The sequence below is a fragment of the Aedes albopictus genome, chromosome 2 (genome assembly GCF_035046485.1).
Source record: "Aedes albopictus strain Foshan chromosome 2, AalbF5, whole genome shotgun sequence".
Taxonomy (NCBI): Eukaryota; Metazoa; Arthropoda; class Insecta; order Diptera; family Culicidae; genus Aedes; species Aedes albopictus.
The window spans coordinates 452,395,580-452,416,016 of NC_085137.1; the positions used below are offsets into that span (position 1 = coordinate 452,395,580).

Consider the following 20,437-nt stretch of genomic DNA (forward strand, 5'->3'; position numbering starts at 1 on the left):
AAAGCATTCAACTGATTCAACTGAACACCTTGCCGAACACACAGCGAGCGGCGTCGTTCTTTTCACTCATGCGCCAGCGCGCCATGCTGTTGTTGTTCGGCGCGGGGAATCAAGTAGCCCTGTGCGCGAAGTAAACATGACGCTAGTTTCGCTGTCACAGTGGGGTCAAGAGAGCTAAATTCTAATGCACTTGCTGAAGCAAATTTATGATGCAAAACTGTGCATTCAAATCAAAATTGCAGAGAAATGACAAGAGTTAGGAGTTTGGTGTCAAAGAACGAATTGTAGGGCATTTCAAGGCGCTCAACTTTGTCTAAGGAAGAAAATAAGTTAATTACGCATTTTTTAGAGCAAATCGACAAAAACAGTTAAAAATTCACTTACTTTTCACTTATTTGCTCTTAAAAAGTGTGTAAGTAACAAAAACTTGCATGTTCGAAGATGACGTTCAATAGCAAATTTCATAATCTTTCAAACGGTGCTGAGAGATCTTGAATAAGTTAAACCGTTTTCATGTTATTGTCGTTTTATTAAAAGCATTGTCAAAATCGTGAAAAGTTCAATAACTCCGTAATGGTTGAGATTTGACCATATGCGTAGAACAATTTTTTTCATCAAATATCATCCTTAATCACCCCCTGAAATATTCTGGGTAAGGAACCCAACACCCTGTATTTAGTGAAGGAAAAACTAGTTATTATAGGGCACCGCATGAAATTCTCTCCTTCTCTTTCACTCTTACAGAAATTTTGTAAACAACAAGGCCAAGAAACGTCAAAATCCCATACAAAATCAAAACAGTGCAGTGGCCTATTTTTAATAAAATTTTAGAAGTAACTTTCAAACAAACAGAGCTTAGGGGTAAAATGAACAGTTGGTTCAAACTTTATATAATTTTTACAAGATTTTATTCAAACTCAATATACTGAAATCTCTAACGTATATCGTTACATAAATAGAGTAAAAAGTTAAGAAAACATATCTTACTTCAACAATATAAGATTGTTATTAGAAAATACGCCTGTTTTAGTAAATTTTTTTCAAATAATTATTTCAGTACATTGCAAACTTTATATAAGAAGTTTCAAAATCGTAGCACATACAATTTACATCAATTTTACTGACATGCAATTGAAAATATCGAAATTACACGTTTAAATTAACTTTTAAATATGTGTTCATTTTACCCTCAGTGTTTTTCGCTACTCGGTTTTCTAGCATTTTTTTGAAATCGAAAAAAAATGAAGAAAACTGTAGTTTTAAGCATTTTTTTTATTATAGAATGTTTAGAACATTATACCATATACGATATTACATGGTAAAACATGAAGATTTTACAATATTTCCATTGAAAAGGACGCCAAACACTTAGGGTGTTTATTTTACCCCCATTTCCCCTACTCGTTGAGTGTAGCACAAACTGAGCTAGACCACTCAGTTGCTTGCGATGAAATTCCAAACTCTGCATTTTTCTTTTAGATACCATATTCGAAAAACATTTTAATATTGAGAGATTTTGACATGAAAAGTCTTACAAATCCTCACTTGTGACTGTAGTTAGAATATACATCAATCAGAGAATGTACATCAATCGTATCAGCTCCTTATTGTTGAAGAGGGCAGCAATTTCAGTCAACTTTTTTTTTCTAGTATCACACATGTATTCAAACTCGTTCTCAAGGGAACAATTCCAAACAAAACATATTCGGCACCTAATGATCAAATACATTTTCACACTTAACCTTTCATGGTTGCCACCTTTTCCATCATACATAGTGTTTCGCCTATAAACTTGCTTCCCTTCTAGCAATAAACAACCGTAAGAAGTCCGCAAAACCGCTCCAATTTCCGGGAGGGTGTATCATCCGCTCAACCTTCGCAGTCTCTTATGACTAATAAAAAACATACACCAGCAACTCCTTTCCGGCGATCCCGCAAAGGAAACCGTCGTCGTTAATACATGATACTTCGTTTTAGACCTACGTAGTGATAGCACACCGACCGGTAGGTATCGGCGACCAACGGCCACTCATTGTGGGAAAACGGATCGCTAAAAAGAAAAGAACTAAAAGCCGGTGGGGTCGGGTCGTCTTTCAGACCGTTATGGCTGCCGGTGAAAAGCATCCACGTGCACACGCCCTAGAAAATGGGATAAGCTTTTGGGGATTATAGGAAGCGAAAAGCTGCACTTTTAAGCCGGTAGAAAATGTTTTCTCGAAGCATTATTTGTACAAAATTTTTATTCTCAAGCTGGATTAGATTTAAGCACGCTGCCAAGCCTAAGCAGAAGCTGTTGGATTTGAAACATGTTAGACTCTTTGATTTATCTCTCTCTTGGTCTGTTTTTGATTTGCTGGCTCATTTGCGATAATCATAATAGTACCTGTACGTTTCGTCCCACGGCCGGAAGTTCTTGTGATCGTACGCTCCGTAGCCACCATATCCACCGGAAGTTCCATAGTAGCGATCTAGAAACATACAAAATGTTATCAGCGTAAACGAAGCGTGCTCAATTGATTGGCTCGAGCAAGCAGTGCAACAGCGAGAGCCCATTTACCTCGGTTGTTGTTGTAGTTGCTGAGGCCTCCGCGAGCTGCCGTCATGTACTGCTCGTAAAGTGGATCGAGATTGTCGTAACCATTACCGCGGTAGCCGTAGCCGCGCATTCCACCGGTTTCCGCTGGGGGATAGTAGCCACCACCCACGGGCATTCGCTGCTCCCCGCGGTTATCGTAGTAGCCACGGGTGGACATCGGATAGTATCGGTCATCGTAACGGTTCGCCGGGCTCATCTGGTACATGTAGCGATCGTCATAGCTGTAATGGGTAAAAGTGAAATGATGAAATTTTTCTCATTACGGTTGCCATAGATAACCAACAGAACAGAGGTTATCAAACATTTATGAGATACGACCCATACCTTAACCCATAATCACAGAAATTTCACTGGAATTTCCAGAGGACTTCCTCCAGGAATTCCGAAGAATTCCTCTAAAAAATACCCAAAAACTCCTGTAGCAATTCTTCTAGGAATTCCACAGAAACTTCTCTAGGAATTCCACAGGGATTCCTCCACAATTTCCTCAGGCTATCCTCCAGGAAATCCTCAGGGATTCCTCCAGGGGTTTCTCAGGGATTCCTCCAGGAATTCCTCGGGAATTATTTCAGCAATTCGTCACGGAATTCCTCCTGGAATTCCTAAAGGAATTCCTCAGGAATTCCTCCAGGAATTCCTCAGGAATTCTTCCAGGAATTCCTCAGGAATTCCTCCAGGAATTCCTCAGGAATTCCTACAGGAGTTCCTCAGGAATTCCTCCAGGAATTCCTCAGGAATTCCCCCAGGAATTCCTCAGGAATTCCCCCTGGAATTCCTCAGTAATTCCCCCTGAAATTCCTCAGGAATTCCTCCTGGAATTCCTCAGGAATTCCTCCTGGAATTTCTCTGGAATTTCTCCTGGAATTCCCCAGGAATTTCTCCAGGAATTCCTCAGGAATATCTCCTGAAATTCCCCAGGAATTTCTTCTAGAAATCTAGAATTTCAAAGGGTATCCTTCTGGAATTCCTAAGGAATTCCTACTGGATTTCCTCAGGGATTTCTCCAGGAATTTCTCAGGGATTCCTCCAGGAATTCCTCAGAGATTCCTCCAGGAATTCCTCAGGGATTCCTCCAGGAATTCCTCAGCGATTCCTCCAGGAATTCCTCAGGGATTCCTCCAGGAATTCCTCAGGGATTCCTGCAGGAATTTTTCAGGGATTCCTCCAGGAATTCCTCAGGGATTCCTCCAGGAATTCCTCAGGGACTCCTCCAGGAATTCCTCAGGGATTCCTCCAGGAATTCCTCAGGGATTCCTGCAGGAATTTTTCAGGGACTCCTCCAGGAATTCCTCAGGGATTCCTCCAGGAATTCCTCAGGGATTCCTCCAGGAATTCCTCAGGGATTCCTCCAGGGATTCCTCAGGGATTCCTCCTGGAATTCCTCAGGGATTCCTCCAGGAATTCCTCAGGGATTCCTCCAGGAACTCCTCAGGGATTCCTCCAGGAACTCCTCAGGAATTCCTCCAGGAATTCCGCAGGGATTCCTCCAGGAATTCCGCAGGGATTCCTCCAGGAATTCCGCAGGGATTCCTCCAGGAATTCCGCAGGGATTCCTCCAGGAATTCCGCAGGGATTCCTCCAGGAATTCCGCAGGGATTCCTCCAGGAATTCCGCAGGGATTCCTCCAGGAATTCCGCAGGGATTCCTCCAGGAATTCCGCAGGGATTCCTCCAGGAATTCCGCAGGGATTCCTCCAGGAATTCCGCAGGGATTCCTCCAGGAATTCCGCAGGGATTCCTCCAGGAATTCCGCAGGGATTCCTCCAGGAATTCCGCAGGGATTCCTCCAGGAATTCCGCAGGGATTCCTCCAGGAATTCCGCAGGGATTCCTCCAGGAATTCCGCAGGGATTCCTCCAGGAATTCCGCAGGGATTCCTCCAGGAATTCCGCAGGGATTCCTCCAGGAATTCCGCAGGGATTCCTCCAGGAATTCCGCAGGGATTCCTCCAGGAATTCCGCAGGGATTCCTCCAGGAATTCCGCAGGGATTCCTCCAGGAATTCCGCAGGGATTCCTCCAGGAATTCCGCAGGGATTCCTCCAGGAATTCCGCAGGGATTCCTCCAGGAATTCCGCAGGGATTCCTCCAGGAATTCCGCAGGGATTCCTCCAGGAATTCCGCAGGGATTCCTCCAGGAATTCCGCAGGGATTCCTCCAGGAATTCCGCAGGGATTCCTCCAGGAATTCCGCAGGGATTCCTCCAGGAATTCCGCAGGGATTCCTCCAGGAATTCCGCAGGGATTCCTCCAGGAACTCCGTAGGGATTCCTCCAGGAACTCCGCAGGGATTCCTCCAGGAATTCCGCAGGGATTCCTCCAGGAATTCCGCAGGGATTCCTCCAGGAATTCCGCAGGGATTCCTCCAGGAATTCCGCAGGGATTCCTCCAGGAATTCCGCAGGGATTCCTCCAGGAATTCCGCAGGGATTCCTCCAGGAATTCCGCAGGGATTCCTCCAGGAATTCCGCAGGGATTCCTCCAGGAATTCCGCAGGGATCCCTCCAGGAATTCTGCAGGGATTCCTCCAGGAATTCCGCAGGGATTCCTCCAGGAATTCCGCAGGGATTCCTCCAGGAATTCCGCAGGGATTCCTCCAGGAATTCCGCAGGGATTCCTCCAGGAATTCCGCAGGGATTCCTCCAGGAATTCCGCAGGGATTCCTCCAGGAATTCCGCAGGGATTCCTCCAGGAATTCCGCAGGGATTCCTCCAGGAATTCCGCAGGGATTCCTCCAGGAATTCCGCAGGGATTCCTCCAGGAATTCCGCAGGGATTCCTCCAGGAATTCCGCAGGGATTCCTCCAGGAATTCCGCAGGGATTCCTCCAGGAATTCCGCAGGGATTCCTCCAGGAATTCCGCAGGGATTCCTCCAGGAATTCCGCAGGGATTCCTCCAGGAATTCCTCAGCGATTCCTCCAGGAATTCCTCAGGGATTCCTGCATGAATTTTTCAGGGATTCCTCCAGGAATTCCTCAGGGATTCCTCCAGGAATTCCTCAGGGACTCCTCCAGGAATTCCTCAGGGATTCCTCCAGGAATTCCTCAGGGATTCCTCCAGGAATTCCTCAGGGATTCCTGCAGGAATTTTTCAGGGACTCCTCCAGGAACTCCTCAGGGATTCCTCCAGGAACTCCTCAGGGATTCCTCCAGGAACTCCTCAGGGATTCCTCCAGGAACTCCTCAGGGATTCCTCCAGGAACTCCTCAGGGATTCCTCCAGGAACTCCTCAGGGATTCCTCCAGGAACTCCTCAGGGATTCCTCCAGGAACTCCTCAGGGATTCCTCCAGGAACTCCTCAGGGATTCCTCCAGGAACTCCTCAGGGATTCCTCCAGGAACTCCTCAGGGATTCCTCCAGGAACTACTCAGGAATTTCTCAGGGATTCTTACAGAAACTCCAAAGGGATGCCTTCAGGAATTCCTCAGAGATTCCTCCTGGAATTCCTCAGAGTTTCCTCCAGGAATTCCTCAGAGATTCCTCCAAGAATACCTCAGAGTTTCCTCCAGGAATTCCTCAGGGATTCCCCCAAGAATTCCTTAGGGATTCCTCCAGGAATTCCTTATGGATTCCTCCAGAAATTTCTCAGGGATTCCTCCAGGAATTCCTCAGGGATTCCTCTTTGGGAATTCCTCAGGGATTCCTCCAGGAATTCCTCAGGGATTCCTCCAGGAATTCCGCAGGGATTCCTCCAGGAATTCCGCAGGGATTCCTCCAGGAATTCCGCAGGGATTCCTCCAGGAATTCCGCAGGGATTCCTCCAGGAATTCCGCAGGGATTCCTCCAGGAATTCCGCAGGGATTCCTCCAGGAATTCCGCAGGGATTCCTCCAGGAATTCCGCAGGGATTCCTCCAGGAATTCCGCAGGGATTCCTCCAGGAATTCCGCAGGGATTCCTCCAGGAATTCCGCAGGGATTCCTCCAGGAATTCCGCAGGGATTCCTCCAGGAATTCCGCAGGGATTCCTCCAGGAATTCCGCAGGGATTCCTCCAGGAATTCCGCAGGGATTCCTCCAGGAATTCCGCAGGGATTCCTCCAGGAATTCCGCAGGGATTCCTCCAGGAATTCCGCAGGGATCCCTCCAGGAATTCTGCAGGGATTCCTCCAGGAATTCCGCAGGGATTCCTCCAGGAATTCCGCAGGGATTCCTCCAGGAATTCCGCAGGGATTCCTCCAGGAATTCCGCAGGGATTCCTCCAGGAATTCCGCAGGGATTCCTCCAGGAATTCCGCAGGGATTCCTCCAGGAATTCCGCAGGGATTCCTCCAGGAATTCCGCAGGGATTCCTCCAGGAATTCCGCAGGGATTCCTCCAGGAATTCCGCAGGGATTCCTCCAGGAATTCCGCAGGGATTCCTCCAGGAATTCCGCAGGGATTCCTCCAGGAATTCCGCAGGGATTCCTCCAGGAATTCCGCAGGGATTCCTCCAGGAATTCCGCAGGGATTCCTCCAGGAATTCCGCAGGGATTCCTCCAGGAATTCCGCAGGGATTCCTCCAGGAATTCCGCAGGGATTCCTCCAGGAATTCCGCAGGGATTCCTCCAGGAATTCCGCAGGGATTCCTCCAGGAATTCCGCAGGGATTCCTCCAGGAATTCCGCAGGGATTCCTCCAGGAATTCCGCAGGGATTCCTCCAGGAATTCCGCAGGGATTCCTCCAGGAATTCCGCAGGGATTCCTCCAGGAATTCCGCAGGGATTCCTCCAGGAATTCCGCAGGGATTCCTCCAGGAATTCCGCAGGGATTCCTCCAGGAATTCCGCAGGGATTCCTCCAGGAATTCCTCAGCGATTCCTCCAGGAATTCCTCAGGGATTCCTGCATGAATTTTTCAGGGATTCCTCCAGGAATTCCGCAGGGATTCCTCCAGGAATTCCTCAGGGACTCCTCCAGGAATTCCTCAGGGATTCCTCCAGGAATTCCTCAGGGATTCCTCCAGGAATTCCTCAGGGATTCCTGCAGGAATTTTTCAGGGACTCCTCCAGGAACTCCTCAGGGATTCCTCCAGGAACTCCTCAGGGATTCCTCCAGGAACTCCTCAGGGATTCCTCCAGGAACTCCTCAGGGATTCCTCCAGGAACTCCTCAGGGATTCCTCCAGGAACTCCTCAGGGATTCCTCCAGGAACTCCTCAGGGATTCCTCCAGGAACTCCTCAGGGATTCCTCCAGGAACTCCTCAGGGATTCCTCCAGGAACTCCTCAGGGATTCCTCCAGGAACTCCTCAGGGATTCCTCCAGGAACTCCTCAGGGATTCCTCCAGGAACTCCTCAGGGATTCCTCCAGGAACTCCTCAGGGATTCCTCCAGGAACTACTCAGGAATTTCTCAGGGATTCTTACAGAAACTCCAAAGGGATGCCTTCAGGAATTCCTCAGAGATTCCTCCTGGAATTCCTCAGAGTTTCCTCCAGGAATTCCTCGGAGATTCCTCCAAGAATACCTCAGAGTTTCCTCCAGGAATTCCTCAGGGATTCCCCCAAGAATTCCTTAGGGATTCCTCCAGGAATTCCTTAGGGATTCCTCCAGAAATTTCTCAGGGATTCCTCCAGGAATTCCTCAGGGATTCCTCTTTGGGAATTCAGCCAGGAAGTCCTCTATCAATTGCACCATCTGCTTATCCACAAATTCATTGAATATATCCCATCCATTAGGTCTCGCCAATTTAACTAAACCACACATGATCCACAACGTGGATTACCAGCTCATAGTTTGAAAAACACTGTCCCAGAACAAAGCTTGCCAAAGTTAGATTAACGAACCAAGCTGGCATGAAATTCGCCCATCATCCGATAATTCCCTCATTGATTAATTACCTAATCGAAGTCATCGGAACGGCCCACCGCACCCTCCAGTCCAGATCAAACTTACCCCATCATCATGTTGGTGTATCTATCGCCCCCTCGGTAGCGGTCGTCATAAACCTCCGGTCGATAGTACCAGTTCCTATCGTCGTAGATTGACCCCCGTCCGCTGTAGTACCCATAGACGCCACCACCGGGCCTTCCGCCGTACGTTCTCATATCCCGATCAGCATAGCCTCCGCCTCCTCCGGCGTAGCCTCCGCCGCCGCAGCTGATGCACCTCTGGTCCCGCCCATAGCGCCCATACTCGTCCCGGGTGCTCCGATACAAACTGCCCAGCGTCGGCCCGGTGACCAACTTCGATGACGAGACCGATTCACCAACGGTACTTTCGCCATCACCTCTGCCATCGCCTCGGCCATCGCCTCTGCCGCCGCCACCGTTCGATAAACTGGCACACGAGCCCCGGTCCAGCAGCGCCAGTGATAGGACCAGCGCGCAGCTGACTAGCTGTGAATCGAAATAGAACAAAATGGAAAAATAACGCATTCAATAAAAGGTAATCGATGGGTGGTGGGTGGCTTGGGAGTGGAAGTGGAGTCCAAAAGCGATGGAAGGTAGGTTCGGTTGAAAAGATTAATTCTGATGTGATGATGGGCGGAGAAGTGGGGGCAACAAATGTAACTCAATGGAATCGTTGTAACTCGATTTGGTTTAACAGTAAAATGGTTTAGTCACTGATGGAGGTGTGGTGTGGTGGTTCCAAAAGAAATATAAAACTCGCGATCAGTATTATTGTTTGTTCTTTCCAATAATCTTTGGTAGTTTAGGTTCGATTAGTTATAACCCCGTAATCTACATTACAAAGGCAATTTGTATAGGATTAAGTATGGGGAAATAAACGTTTTCGCAGTTTTCTCAAACGAAGTTTAAACTTTTCTTAAACTATGTAACCGATAATGTACAAAAGGACTTTTATTCCGCCCTTTTAAATACTACTAAAATTACCTATATCATTTTCCTTTTCTTCCAATGTGTACTAAAACTTTTGTGCCTCCAAACGAATAATAAAAGTTTCTGCTCCTGAATAGAAAAAAAACCGTATGCGCATTTGTTGGAGTAAACAAAGCAAAGTTAGTTTTCTAATTTTAAATACGTGCAATATACAACTCTCTGAAATTGGAACTTCTCCTAAGGATTTCTTAGGAATGCCTTTAGGTGATTTCTTTAGATTTTTATGGAAATCTTTAGAAAGTCATCCAAAAATCCTCCAGTTTTTTATTTCAGCAATTCCTCCCGCAATTCTTTGAGAAAATTTTCCAGCAAATTTTTAAGAAATCATCTCATGAATACCTTTGGAGATATCTCCGAGAAATTCTAAGTATCCTTTAAAATTTTCTTTAATGTCTTCTAAAGATTACCCCGGAAATAAATCCAGGATCTTTTTTAGAAAACTCTCACTGGAGACCTTCCGATATTGCAATTGGCAAGTCCTCTGGAAATATTTTTCGAACAGTTCTTTACGGATTTCTCTTCAAAGTTCTTGAGGAATTCTCGTTAGAGGTTCCATGGTTTTCCTTAAAAATTCTTTCATAGGTTTATGGTTATTTTTTCGGTAATGCGTGTTAGAATTCTTTCCGGATCCACAAATTCCATCAGCAACACTTTCAAAGATTCTTTAAAATAAACAAAAGTTCTTCCAGAAAATTCTCCCTTCAGAATATTTTCGCCAGACCCTTTCAGAAATTTTTACAAAGATTACTTTGGAAGTTCTTTCAGACATTCTTGAAAAAATTGCCCTGGAGATTCCTTCAACAATTCCTTATGAAATTCCTTTATAAGTTTGTCCAAATATTCCAAGTCAAAAAAAAATCAGTGGATTTCTTCCAGAATTTCTCCAGGAATTCACTCTCAAAATCTATCTAGGTTTGTTTCAGAAACTCCTTCAGCGATTTTTCCAGAGTTTCCTTCAATTTTTTTAATTTCACCAGCGCTTCCTTCAGGTATTCTCTGATGAATTTCTCCAGGAATTCTTTTAGGTAGATTTCTACGAGTTTTTTCTGAAATTCCACCAGGAGTTATTTTGGAAAATCTTAATTTTTTTTACACTGTTGTTCAATAAAGTAATCAGAATATTCTACACGGATTTCTATAGAAATTCTTTCAAATATTATTTGATAAATTCTTCCAGTGCTACCAGTGAAAAATTTTCCAGAAATTCCATGCGAGATACGTTCAGGTATATTTTTATTTCACTATTTGAACAGGAATTGTTCAAGAGATTCCATTAAAATTTACCACTAAAATATGTCCAAAATCTTTTTCAGGAATTCATCCAGAAAATCCTACATGAATTCCTCCAGAGGTTGTTGCATTACTAATTCCAGTGATTCAGGCTGGAATTCCTCCAGCGATTCCTACAATAGTTCATATAGGGATTCCTTCAAGATTTCCTCCAGATATACCTCCATACCCGTAAGAATGGATCAAATAACTCCTCCAAGTCCGGCATCTTGGAAATTCTGGTCGGCATTTTCTACTCCAGACTTCTTCCCCATACCAGGCATGCCCATATTGAATGGTTTTAGAGCCCATAACTCAATCAACAGCCACAATTATGAATTCTGAGACGCCATCTTGAGTATTCTGGTCGCCATTTTTAAACTGCGGTTGTCTTCCCCATACCAAATATACCCATATGAATGGTTTTAAAGCGTAATTCTTCATTAAACAGCTGCCATCTTGAATTTTGAGCCACTATCTTAGATATTTTGGTTGCCATCTTGGATATTTTAATCGTAATTTTTGGACTCCAGTCTCATCTTCCCAATACCAAATATACCCATGTTGAATGGTTTTAGAGCCTAAAACTTCATTAAACAGCCACCATCTTGAATGTTGAGCCGCAATCTTGGATTTTCGATCGTCATCTTGAATATTCTAGTCGCCTTTTTTGAACTCCGGACATCCTCCTCATATAAAATATACCCATATTGCTTGGTTTGAGCGCCTCCATTAAACTCCATTAAACAGCCGCCATGTTGAATATGGAGCCGTCATCTTGGATTTTAGACCGCCATCTTGTATATTCTGGTCGCCATTTTAGGAGTCCAGACATCTTCCCCATGGGGTCTCCAGTAAGCCTAGTGGTTAAGACCATGGATCACCAATCCGGAGACGGTGGGTTCGATTCCCGTTCCGGTCGGGAAAATTTGCTCGACTTGTTTGTGTTTGGGGGTTTGTGAAAGTGTGACAAGCAATGTATTAGGTATAGGAAAAACCTGTACGAAGGGGGGGGGGATTGAATATTCTCAATTTTAGCGTGACGTACTTAATGGATGCTCCCTATACCAAATATACCCATAGTGCATTTTAAAGTCTAAAAAACCATTGAAAAGCCGCCATGTTGAATCTGCAGTCGCCATCTTGGGATTAAGACTGCCATCTTGGATATTCTGGTCGCCATGTTTGGACTCCGGACATCTTACTCATACCATATATATTTATATTGCATGGTTTTAGAGCCTTATTAACCCTAAAAGGGGTACCTTCATGGCCTCAGTTTCGTTACCTCGCTGAGTGTGTTCCATCAAAGACGAGCTCTGAAAGGCGCCTGGGGTCCATTGGACCCCAGGTATCTCTTTTAGGGTTAAACAGTCATCAATTGACTTTTGAGCCATCATATTGGATTTTAGATCGCCATCTTGGATATTCTGGTCACTATTTCTGGTGTCTAGACTTCTTCCCTTGCTTCTTCCCCATACTATATATACCTATATTGCATGGTTTAAGTCCTAAACCTCCATTAAACAGTCACCATCTTAAATTTTGAGACGTTATCTTGGATATTTTAATCGTCGTTTTTGGACTCCAGACATCTTCCCCAAACCAAATATATATATTGCAAGGTTGAAGAGCCTAAAAATCCATTAAACAACCGCCATCTTGATTTTCGAGCCGCCATCTTGGATATTCTGGACGCCATTTTTTGGAGTCCAGACTTCTTCATACCAAATTTACCCATATTGCATGGTTTTAAAGCCTAAAACTATTAAACAGCTGTCATCATGAATTTGGAGCCGTCATCTTGAATATTCGGCTGCTATCTTGAACTTCGGGCTGACATCGTGGAATTTCAGGTCTCCAGTGTTGATTTCCACACAAAATTCGTCAACTATGCTAAAGGTAACAAAAATCGCCGCAGTTTGATATGTCGCATGATGGGGCTTGGTTCAGTGTTGTATACGGCCAGTTATAGCGGTGCTGGTCCGGATCACTGAAACGGTCACAACTCCGGAACGCCTTGACCGATCCGAACCAGTTTTAGTAGCAAACAATGCGATAAAATTCCGGTTCGATTCGAGCTATAATCGGCCAATGGGAAGTGCCTTAAAAGTAAGTGAACATTTTTTGGCACACACATACATACATACATACACACAAACATATACACATACAGACATCATCTCAATTCGTCGATCTGAGTTGATTGGTATATGTGACTTGACCATCCGAGCCTTCTATCGAAAATTCGTTTTTTGAGTGAACATATAGCCTTTCAGTACACTTCGGTGTACGAAAAAGGCAAAAAACAAATCGGAATAAGTTCCTTGAAAACTGCATAAGAAATTGCCGAATCAATGGCCTGATGCATTGACATTGAAATTGCCAAAGAATTTTCCAAAGTAGTTGCCACACTAATCCGAATAGAAATTGCTCAAGGGCATCCTAGAGCATTTTCTAAGCAATTGACCAAATCAATTCCCAAAAAATATATATATATATATTGCCAGGATTTTCTGATGGGATTTCGAAAATAATTTACATAGGAATTGCCGAAGACTTCCTAATTTAAAATACCAATTCATTGCCATACAAGTTCTGAAAGAGTTAAGTTTTCGAGAGAACACCGAAGAAGTTCCAAAAAGATTTGCCAAAGGCATTCAGAAACAAACTGTTGCAGGAATTTCTAAGACACTGAAAAAATCTCAAAGAAATACGGTATTTCCAAAACAAATGCTGGTGGAGTATTTTAAAGAAATTCCCAAAAGCATATGCCGAAATGACTGCCCAGCAGCATTGATATATCTAAGGGAACGTCCATAAATTACGTCACGCTTTTAGGGGGGAGGGGGGGTTCAGTAAAGTGTGACGACCCATAAAAAATTTCAGAGGTCTCATACAAAAAGTGTGACATAGGGGGGAGGGAGGGTTGAAAATGGGCAATTTTTGCGTGACGTAATTTATGGACGTTCCCTAAAGGAATTAGAAAGGAATTCCTGGAAAATTTATAAGTGATTTCCGTTGGCATTGCCAAAGAAATTTGCGACAAAGACAAAATAAAGACAAGAAATGTCAGTTTAACTCGAATTGGTGTATGAATGAAATCAATAAATATCAATATGAACTCGTTAAAGTCTGCTCACAAACTCGCTTAAGCTTAACCGTGACATAATGTAATTTTATATGTGATAACAATGAAGGAGCTCTTGAAAATGCTTTGACATTCATATGCACAACAGGAACATGTGCTCGACGAACAAATTGAGATTTGAATTATAAAAAGAATTCCACGTACTCCGGTGAGGTTCGAATTCACGACTCCTAATTCGCTATACGGGCACTTCTATTCCTTCAAGTTACAGAGTCACTCGACTATCTCCGTCGCCAGAAGGCGTAGAACTGAACTCAGATGGGATTAGATGAACATCTAACATATACACTGTTGTGCACATGTTGACATACAGCGGAAGAGGAAATTATTTTTAATTTCCCCATCCGAAGGATGATTGGATTGTGAAAAGAAGATAACTATGTGCGACTGTGAAATTGAGTTTAGTTCTGCGCCTACTGGTAACGGAGACAGTCGAGCGACTCTGTAACTTGAAGTTTGTGGAGCGGACCTGGTTGGATGGTTAGAGAACACGTGACTATCACGCCGAGGACCTGGGATCAAATCCCACTCCCGACAAACTCATAAATTGTGAGTTCTTCCTTCGGAAGGGAAGTACAGCGTGGGTCCCGTGATGAACTAGCCTAAGACTGAAAATCTCGTTAATACAGATAAAAAAATGTAGCTTGAATGAATATAAGTGCCCGTCTAACGAATTGGGAGTCGTGAGTTCAAGTCTCACCGGAGTACGTGGATTTCTTTTCATAATTCAAATCTCAATTTGTTCATCGAGCACTTGTTTCTGTCAAAGCATTTTCATCGGTGGTCAGCCAAAGCCAAATCAAGAATTTTACATAATAAAGAGCTGCTGTTTGACTGCTGGTGTAGTGCCAAAAAGCTACAAGAAAGTGAACAATCATCGTTGTGGTTAGGGAGTCATCACGATGGGTGGCGATAGCCAGAGAGGGATGGTGAAAACTGAGCGTGACGTTTTTAAGTCCATTTCAACAAACTCTGAGGTTGATTAGAATGTCATCATAATTCATCAGCATGTTTCATAAGTAGTGTTTGGTATTAAGTGTAAATTGTGGCTCGAAAATCTAATGACTTTATTTTTAAATATTATCAAGTCGCACAAGATGCTACATTACATCGCAATAGTGCACACAGTGAATCGCTTAAGATATTGCTTTAAGTTGGATAGCAAAATTGTTGTCGTATCAGTGCACATAGATCGCCTCCACTTTTAAACGCATAAGGCATAAGGTTGGCTGGTAAAGAGATTATCATAGGCACGTATGAAAATGTACTTGATTCCACCCTCTTTGGTCGTACAAAAACGTAATTCAACAACTTTCTTACGATTAGGGCGATCCCAAAAGTTTGACTTGTGGTTACAACCGCTACTCGAACATCCAAATTCAAGGAGCCACCCCATCAAAGCTCCAATTTCCCATTCACAATTACATTTCCCCGTCATCGGATTCATCTGCATTGCCAACGCATTTAATCCCCCGTACACTCCTACACACCTCTCCCAACTACCCAACCAACGCAACACACCGCCCAGTCAGACACAAATTCGCTTTTGTCCTCGAATGCGGGTCAAAATTGTAACATGACTGATTCTAAGCCCACGAACTGCCGCCAGAACTGGGCATGGATTCGGCACCGCTCCGCCGGAATGTTGGCCGATTATTGTTGCAAATTGCTCTGTGCAACCGGTGCAAAGTAAAAGTGATCGGCGGACAGAGCAAATGCATTTTCGCTGCGATGCTGTACTAGTGACTGCACCAGGTGCATTGTTGTCGGCCCACCCGGTTGTGGGAACTCGGGAGTCCGCGGCGGGGGCGGTGTGGTGAAAATGGGCGTTCATTTGTTTGATTGAAATTACAACATTCGTTTAGCGGGAGTGCTGCGGGATGTTGAGTTGGAAATTGGAATCGCGATATGTGCGGTTGGGACAGTAGAAATTGTTCCATAAACGATCGTTAATTACATCTTTTTCTGGCGGGTTATTTGGAAATCTCATCAGGTCTATTTGGATGGGTATAATGCAATTGTGATAATGGGAGTTTCATGAACTGATAGTGTAAAAATGAGATTGTGTTCTCTTTTGAATAATACAGCACCACCAGGAGTGTCGTAAAATGAGCAATTTTCGAAACACCAAAAGTTTTTACTAGGAAACAAAACTTGCTCGGCCCCTCTTGCATCATCGCAGCCGCACCACTTGTGTCTCTTGCAGCAGAAGAACAAGGAACCGCTTTCAGCCACTTAAGGGATGGCATGTTTATGTTCTGCCCAACTTTCAGCGGCACAAACTTCATATTTTCTGGCCACGAAGTGTACCGTAGCTGGGCGATAATTTGGTCTGAAAGTTGTGATAGATCATAATGAGATATTTTTCTTCTTATCATTGATTAAGTATTTGTCTGCATATTAAAAAAAAAACCTAGTAAATCCACCTAGCGGTGCTGGCGCCTTTCTCGTGCCTTCGAAAACCCATTTCAACAAAACTCAAGTGACATGTTGATGAATACAGTTTCTTACCGATTTTGGCAACACGAGGTGAATTTTATGTTTCTAAAATGGGGTATTGCCAAAATCGGTAAAAAATGTGGTTTTACAACTTTTATGCGTTATTTTGACTTATATTATCAATATGGACTATTCACAAGTTACAAAACCGCTCCTCTTAGGTGACGTTCATAAATTACGTCATGATTTAAAAAACTGTCGTTTTTGAAAACTTAATGAATTTATATTTTTCCCAATAGAGGTGAAGCTAAAAACATGTATATAAGAAGATTTTGCGATAAAAAATGTGTGTCAAAAATTTGTGTTGCCAAAATCGGTAAAAAAAATATTGCCTAAAACGGGTGTTGCCAAAATCGGTAAGAAACTGTAGAGCACTTTCATATGATTAACAAAAATCCATTTTATGGCACCTGAAATCATATCGTTTATATGGTTTTTGATATTTGAGCCTCAAAATCTTAAGAAAAAGCCGCTATCTTGAATTTTGAGCCCAAAACTTGGATTTTAGACCGCCATATTGGATATTCCGGTCGTCGTTTTTGGGCTCCGAACATCTTCCCCATACCAAATATACCCATATTGCATGGTTTTGGAGCCGAAACTCCATGAAATAGCCACCATCTTGAATTTGGTGCCGCTATTTTGGGTTTTAGACCGCCATCTTGGATATTTTGGTCGTAATTTTTGGATTCCGGACATCTTCCTCATACCAAATATATCCTACCCATATTGCATGGTTTTAGGGCCTAAAACTCCATTTAACAGCAGCCATCTTGAATTTTAAACCGCCATCTTGAATTTTGAGCTGCCATCTTGGATATGTTGAAACTACCAGCTTCCCTAGCGACTCACGACCAGGTTCTTCAGTGGAACACCCGACAAACTCATCACGGGACTTTCGCGTTACGAAGAAAGGAAACAGTAATCTACTTAATGCTAACGAAAATACGTGTTTATTTACCAACGACACAAAAGTTACAGACTAACATGATCTTCTTCACAACAACAATCTGACAGTTTCACTTGGTCAGGGCATGGCACTACCATCGCTGATATTCTACTGGACGAGGGGTGGGACACTACCAGTTCTCCAACAGGATATACTGGTCGTATTTTTTGGAGTCCAGACATCTTCCCCATACCAAATATACCCTTATTGCATTGTTTTAGGGCCTAATACTACATTAAATAGCCGCCATCTTGAATTTAAGACCGCCATCTTGGATATTCTGTTCGCCATGTTTGGACTCCGTACATCTTCCCCATACCAAATATACTCATGTTGCATGGGTTTAGGGCCTAAAACTCCATTGAACAACCGCCATCTTGAATGTTGAGCCGCCATCTTGGATTTTAGACTGCCATCTTTGATAGTATGACTGCCATTTTTGGACTCCGGACATCTTTCCCATACCAAATATACTCATGTTGCATGGTTTAGGGCCTAAAACTCCTTTAAACGCCGCCATCTAGAATTTTGAGCAGCCATCTTGGATTTTAGACTGCCATCTTGGATATTCTGGTCGCCACGTTTGAACTCCGGACATCTTCTCCATACCAAATATACCCATAGTGAATGGTTTGGGACCAAAAACTCCATTAAAGAACCGCCATCTTGAATTTGGATACACCATCTTGGATTTTAGTCAGCCATCTTGGATATTCTGGCCGCCATTTTGGGACTCCGGACATCTTCTCCATACAAAATATACCCATATTGCATGGTTTTAGGGCCTAATACTGCATTAAACAGCCGCCATCTTGAATTTGGAGCCGCCATCTTGGATATTGTGGTGGCCATTTTTTAGTTCCGGGCATCTTCCTCATACCAAATATACCCATATTGCATCGTTTTAGAACCAAAATTATCAACCGCCATCTTGGTTTTTAGACCGCCATCTTGGATAAAGCCTGTATCCGCAATAATCGGGACACAGAAATATGGCTGCAACTCTGCAATATATACATTAAAATTGCTCAAATTTTGCCTGATAATATCTCAAGATGTGTATATTTCACCTACAAAATTTCAATTGAATCGGTGAAGTACCTTTTGTTGTAGCAATGAAGCAGTAGAACGCGAGCAATTGAATTTTGTACAGCCCCTGGTTTAGCTTGTCAGCGCTGTAACTTTTGAATTTGACAAAAGAAATGGCTGAAATTTTGAACACAAACCTCTCAATATACATCCCTTGCATAGGCAAAATTTCAAAAAAATCGATGCACTATCAACAATTTTATAGCCGAAAAAAATATTGGGGCTAACCGTGATTTTAGCCCCTCAGACAACAATTAGTGAGCAGCCCTTATTGTTTCGATTGTATTGTTGAAAGTACTACACCAATAATCACCAAATTTTGCAGGAATAATATAAACATAATCAACTACCTTCTGTGAAAATTTCATGAAAATTGGCAGAGACATTCAAAAGTTATGAATGGGCAAACATCGCACATGAAAAACATGAAACATTTTCACTAACACTATCCCCTATCAACACCAGTGTCTTTCAATCCAATCGATAAAAGTTGATGAAATTTTGCAAGAAAGTGTCTCTATAAGTATCATAACTGCTCACGAAATTACATAATTATCCTTACAGAACTTTGAATTGTAGCGGAAAATAACCATCTAGAATGCGAATGAAAATTGGTGATGATTGTACAAAATCTTAAAAACCACGTCTGTTTGTTTGTCATCTACAGTTAAAAGTAATGCATCGATTTTAATGAAATTTTGCACAAATAATAAACATACATAGAAGAGTTCTCAGTTATTTTTTGATCAATTTTTATTGATTCAGTTCAGAGTTACTGCCATATCTCTGTGTCCCGATTATTTCGGATACAGGCTTTATTCTGGTCGTCATCTTGAATATTGGGCCGATATTGGGGGTTTTCTGGTCTCCAGTATCAATTTCCGCACAAAATTCGTCAACCATGCTAAAGGTTACAAAAATTGGCGCAGCTTGATGTGTCGCATGATGGGGCTTGGTTCAGTTTTATATATGACCAGTTCCACCGGTGCTGGTCCGGAAAACTAAAATGCCCATAACTCCGGAACGCCTTGACCGATCCTATTCAATAGCAAACAATGCGGTAAAATTCTGGTTCGATTCGTGCTAGAATCCGTAAAATCGGTCGATGGGAAGTGCCTTAAAAGTGTGTGACATTTTTTTGTACACAGACATACATATACACATACACACATACACACATACACACATACAGACATCATCTCAATTCGTCGAACTGAGTTGATTGGTATATGTGACTTGACCCTCCGACCCTTCTATCGAAAATTCGTTTTTTGAGTGAACATATAGCCTTTCAGTACACTTTGGTGTACGAGAAAGGCAAAAACAGAAATCTGTTAATTCGTAACTATCATCTTAGTTTTGTACGGAAAAATTCTTGAACGAATCAATGGTAACAATATTGAACAATATTAACCCTCGAGCAGTCGCTTCTTCGGCCACCCTCAACGACACCACGCACACGCTGTGTTCCACAAGCTTGTTTTTTTCATGGTGCGTGTACTCAGTACACGACGCGACCGCTCCCGGGTTAAAACTACAAAAATAATCTATTGGAGCACCATTTCGTAGAACATTTGGTGAAATACTAGAAAGAATTTTGTCTTAATATCCTAAATATTTTTAAATATATCTTTTTTGTTAAATTCCTTAATTTGGTTGTGCGAAGTTCTTAGAAGAACTACTAATGCATCGTACTCCTAACTTTTAGGACATAGGTTCCCAAACTTTTTTGGTTGGCGACCCCCCTAGCTACTGGGCTAACTTTTCGCGACCCACCAGGGAAAAATGTAAACTTAAATACTAAAAATAAATTGAACTTTTTCTTGAACCGAGAAAACGCTGCAATTTAACCATATCCTTACAATGACTATGTTTACTTTAGTGTTAATGTAATCATAATCATCTAGCAAATGTTATAAAATCCATACTTATACCAATATAAATAAAGTGAAACTGTCGCTCGCGACCCCCCTTCTGAAGGCCGGCGACCCCCCTGGGGGGTCGCGACCCACAGTTTGGGAAACTATGTTTTAGGAGATTTCTTTGGCCAATTTCAGGTGCTTTCCTACGATATGTACG

The 20,437-nt window shown here is 43.1% G+C and overlaps 2 protein-coding genes across 4 annotated transcripts in view; both read right to left on the reverse strand.

Moving 5' to 3' along the window:
- Positions 1 to 20,437, reverse strand: part of LOC134288597 (uncharacterized) — a 385,031-nt gene that overhangs the window by 215,405 nt on the left and 149,189 nt on the right. The gene's annotated exons all lie outside the window — the stretch shown is intronic.
- LOC115255807 (prisilkin-39) overlaps positions 1 to 20,437 on the reverse strand; it is a 216,563-nt gene that overhangs the window by 99,921 nt on the left and 96,205 nt on the right. For all 3 annotated transcript variants that reach the window (XM_029853983.2, XM_062853893.1, XM_029853987.2), the window contains 3 exons: positions 8,455 to 8,897; positions 2,558 to 2,817; positions 2,384 to 2,468 (listed from right to left, as the gene is read on the reverse strand). In XM_029853983.2, the coding sequence (XP_029709843.2) occupies positions 2,384 to 2,468; positions 2,558 to 2,817; positions 8,455 to 8,897 (788 nt within the window). The remainder of the gene's footprint in view (positions 1 to 2,383; positions 2,469 to 2,557; positions 2,818 to 8,454; positions 8,898 to 20,437) is intronic.